At 60.3% G+C, this 3,389-nt stretch overlaps 1 protein-coding gene across 1 annotated transcript; it reads left to right on the top strand.

The window, feature by feature from the left end:
• The first annotated feature begins 568 nt into the window (after positions 1 to 568).
• On the top strand, positions 569 to 2,296 carry LOC119276609 (transcription factor MTB2-like). Its single transcript, XM_037557735.1, has one exon. The coding sequence runs from the start codon at positions 659 to 661 to the stop codon at positions 2,084 to 2,086; it is 1,428 nt and encodes a 475-aa protein (XP_037413632.1). The 5' UTR covers positions 569 to 658; the 3' UTR covers positions 2,087 to 2,296.
• The last annotated feature ends 1,093 nt before the right edge of the window (positions 2,297 to 3,389 follow it).

Below are 3,389 nucleotides of genomic sequence, written 5' to 3'. Positions count from 1 at the left end.
CATCGCAAAAATGCTATACATACAAAAACTTACACGCTTTTACATGCTCCTTTCATCTAACAATCAATCACAAACCTCTCCTCCCTGATTTTCAGGAGTGGACCGCCCCGCTCACCTATTGACCAATCAAGATTAACCATCTTGTAAAAACTGTAAATCGTTTGTACGTGTAGCATTGCCGGCACCATCGCATCGTGTGGATCCTGACATCTTCACTCGCTGCTCAGTACTGCATGCATTGCCAACATGATTCACGTGACACGGCACCAGTGCTCTCTCGGCAAATCGTCCCCCGTCCCGGTGCGCCGAACCCATCTGGCTCCCGTACCTTCCTTCCTTGTCGTACGGCCGCGTCTCGTTTTTAACGGGGGCGCATCCACTCAACAGTCCACAGCACAGTTATTACTTGTAGCTTGTAGACTTGTAGTCCAGTGACCAACTGAGAAAATCAACTTCTTCGCGCACGTGAGCTTCCTCTGTCATATCCAGGGCTGGAAGCTGGCTCCGGCTCGGCTCTATATAAAACCACAAACTGTGAAACCACCAAGCCGACCGAGAGCATAGCGACCTTACCAAAGGCAGCGCAGCGCTAGCTTGTTGGCCGGGTCCATTTCTTCGACAGACCAACGCTCTCGCAGGACACGCACGGCTGCACCGCATGTCGTGGTCTGACACGGACGCGGCGCTCTTCGCGGCCGTCCTGGGCCACGACGCCGCGCGCCACCTGGCCACCACGCCGCCGCACCTCGACGGCCCGGCCTCCTCGTCGCCCGAGCTCCAGGCGCGCCTCTGCGACCTCGTCGAGCGGGGAGGAGCCTGGACCTACGGCATCTACTGGCAGGAGTCCCGCGCCGGCGCCGGCGGCCGCCCCGTGCTCGGCTGGGGCGACGGGCACTGCCGCGATGGCCCGGCCGAGGAAGCCCGGGTCACGGACAGGAGCCTGGCGCGCAAGCGCGCGCTGCTGCGGCTGCACGCGCTGTATGGCGGCGGGGACGACGATGGCGCCGACTACGCGCTCCGGCTAGACCGGGTCACTGGCGTCGAGATGTACTTCCTGGCGTCCATGTACTTCTCGTTCCACGAGGACGCCGGCGGGCCGGGCCGCGCGCTAACCTCCGGCCACCACGCCTGGGCCACCGTCGATCCCCACCTGCCCGGCTCTGCGGCCGCTCCCGGGTGGTACGTCCGTGCGTCCCTCGCCCAGTCCGCCGGCTTACGCACCATCGTCTTCCTCCCTTGCAAGGGCGGCGTCCTTGAGCTCGGTTCCGCCGTGGCCATGTGCGAGAACCCCGAGGTCCTGCGCGCCATCCAATCTGCCTTCCACGTCGAGGCCGTCGCGCCGGACGATCGCATGAGGATCTTCGGGAAGGACGTCTCCCGCAGCCCCCCATTGCCGCCGGTGCAAACCACGGGGAGCGACGCCAGTTGGGCGCTGCGGCTCGGCGGGCAAGCCATGGTGGCGACTCCGGCCAAGCAGGAGGTGGCGGCAGTCAAACCGAAACCCCAGCAGGAGCCTCCCAAGACCATAAGCTTCAGCAAGGCTGTCGACGCACAGAAGCAGGCGGGCGGCGAGGAGCGGAGGCCGCGGAAGCGGGGGCGCAAGCCGGCGAACGGGCGGGAGGAGCCCCTGAACCACGTGGAGGCGGAGCGGCAGCGGCGGGAGAAGCTGAACCAGCGGTTCTACGCGCTGCGCGCGGTGGTGCCCAAGATCTCCAAGATGGACAAGGCGTCGCTGCTGAGCGACGCCATCGCGTACATCCAGGAGCTGGAGGAGCGGCTCCGGGGCGGCGCGGCGGGGCCGGCGCCGGCGCGGGCGGAGACCGGCCCGTCCGTGGAGGTGAAGACAATGCAGGACGAGGTGGTGCTGCGCGTGAGCACCCCCCTCGAGGCGCACCCCATCTCCGGGGCGCTGAGCGCCATGCGGGACTCCCAGCTGAGTGTGGTGGCGTCGAGCATGGCGGTGGCCGACGACACCGTCACGCACACGCTCGTGGTGCGGTCGGCGGGGCCCGAGCGGCTCACGGCCGAGACCGTGCTCGCCGCGATTTCCCGTGGGATGATGATGAGCGCCACCCCCTCCCCGTGACCGTGCAGCTGTAACAATCGCGCGGCTCGTGCCGTAGTACGTACAGGCAACTGTCAACCGTTAGTGTAAGTTTAGATGAGCATGCTCCTCGTGACTGCATGCCACGTGGCGCGCAGGAGAAAGGTGAAACTCCTTTCCTCAAGTGGCAGTATCCCAGATTGCCAGTGGTAGATTCATGTAGTGCACCTGGTTATCAATTTGCACCCAGTACAACAGTAGATCAAATCTACGCAAAATTGTTATGTATAGGAAGATGAAGTAATTCTCAGCCTTTGTGGATGACTCCGTGTTTCTTTGAAGAAGAGACCGTGGAGTTTGAGCGCGTCATACGTGGCGGTGGGGGTTTATTTTGACCGACCGCACGCGCTCTCTCCGTTTCAGATCTCCACCTACACCCGCTGGACTGAAAGTTTTCCTCGTCGGGTCGTCGCGCGGGCGCGAAAACCGCCGGTCCGCGTCTGGACTTGACAGTCGTCGGCCCGCACCGCGTCCTCGCGTGACGCCGCACGCGCGTTGCTTGCGACTTTGTGAGAACTCCTCTTGCGGCGCGTGACCACGGGACTCGCCTGGCCACCTCTGGTAGCCCGGTGTCGTCGCATGTACACGCCTCCGATCGACTCGGGTCCGTGCACGGTTGATGGAGATGTAACCGGTGGTCCGGAGGCAGGCGGTGTGTCAGCTGCAGGGCGCGCGCACCCGGCCAATGGATGGGACCGACGTTACGCGCCAACAACCTTAAACAGCAACCCTTTCAGTTCAGGACCTGATGTGCCATGGCACCACGGCTGGCTCATCTCGCCTCGCCTTTTCGTGAACTCACTCGACGCGCGTCACGCTTTAATCAAGTTACAATCAGTCGAAGTCGCGAAATCTTAATCACCAACTCCCATCCAGTGCCATTAAGAAGTACTCCCTCCGTCCTAAAATACTTGTCGAAGAAATGCATAAAAAATGAATGTATCTAGAACTAAAATACATCTAGATACATTCATACCTCCGACGAATATTTCCGGACGGAGGGAGTAACTAAAAGCACAGTGGCGGCAGTAGTGATCGTCTGGTCATGAAATCTCGATACAACTTCTATCATACGAGTATTTGAGATGCCTTGTGTTTAATAACCTAGTGCCTAATCGATAGAATTTGTTGTCAGATAAAGAGATGTTGATAGAAAAAAGAGTTGCTGTGATAAACTTTTGTAAAAGATCCGATCCTTTTCATAAGAAAAAAGCACTGCTAAGGGCAAGGCCAACGCTCCAGGATGGACCGGTGCCCCAGCTGCCAAGTCGGCTTGGATAGTTGA

Source organism: Triticum dicoccoides, chromosome 3B (genome assembly GCF_002162155.2).
Source record: "Triticum dicoccoides isolate Atlit2015 ecotype Zavitan chromosome 3B, WEW_v2.0, whole genome shotgun sequence".
NCBI lineage: Eukaryota > Viridiplantae > Streptophyta > Magnoliopsida > Poales > Poaceae > Triticum > Triticum dicoccoides.
Note: the sequence above shows the minus strand (reverse complement) of the source record. Positions and strands in the feature narration are given on the sequence as shown.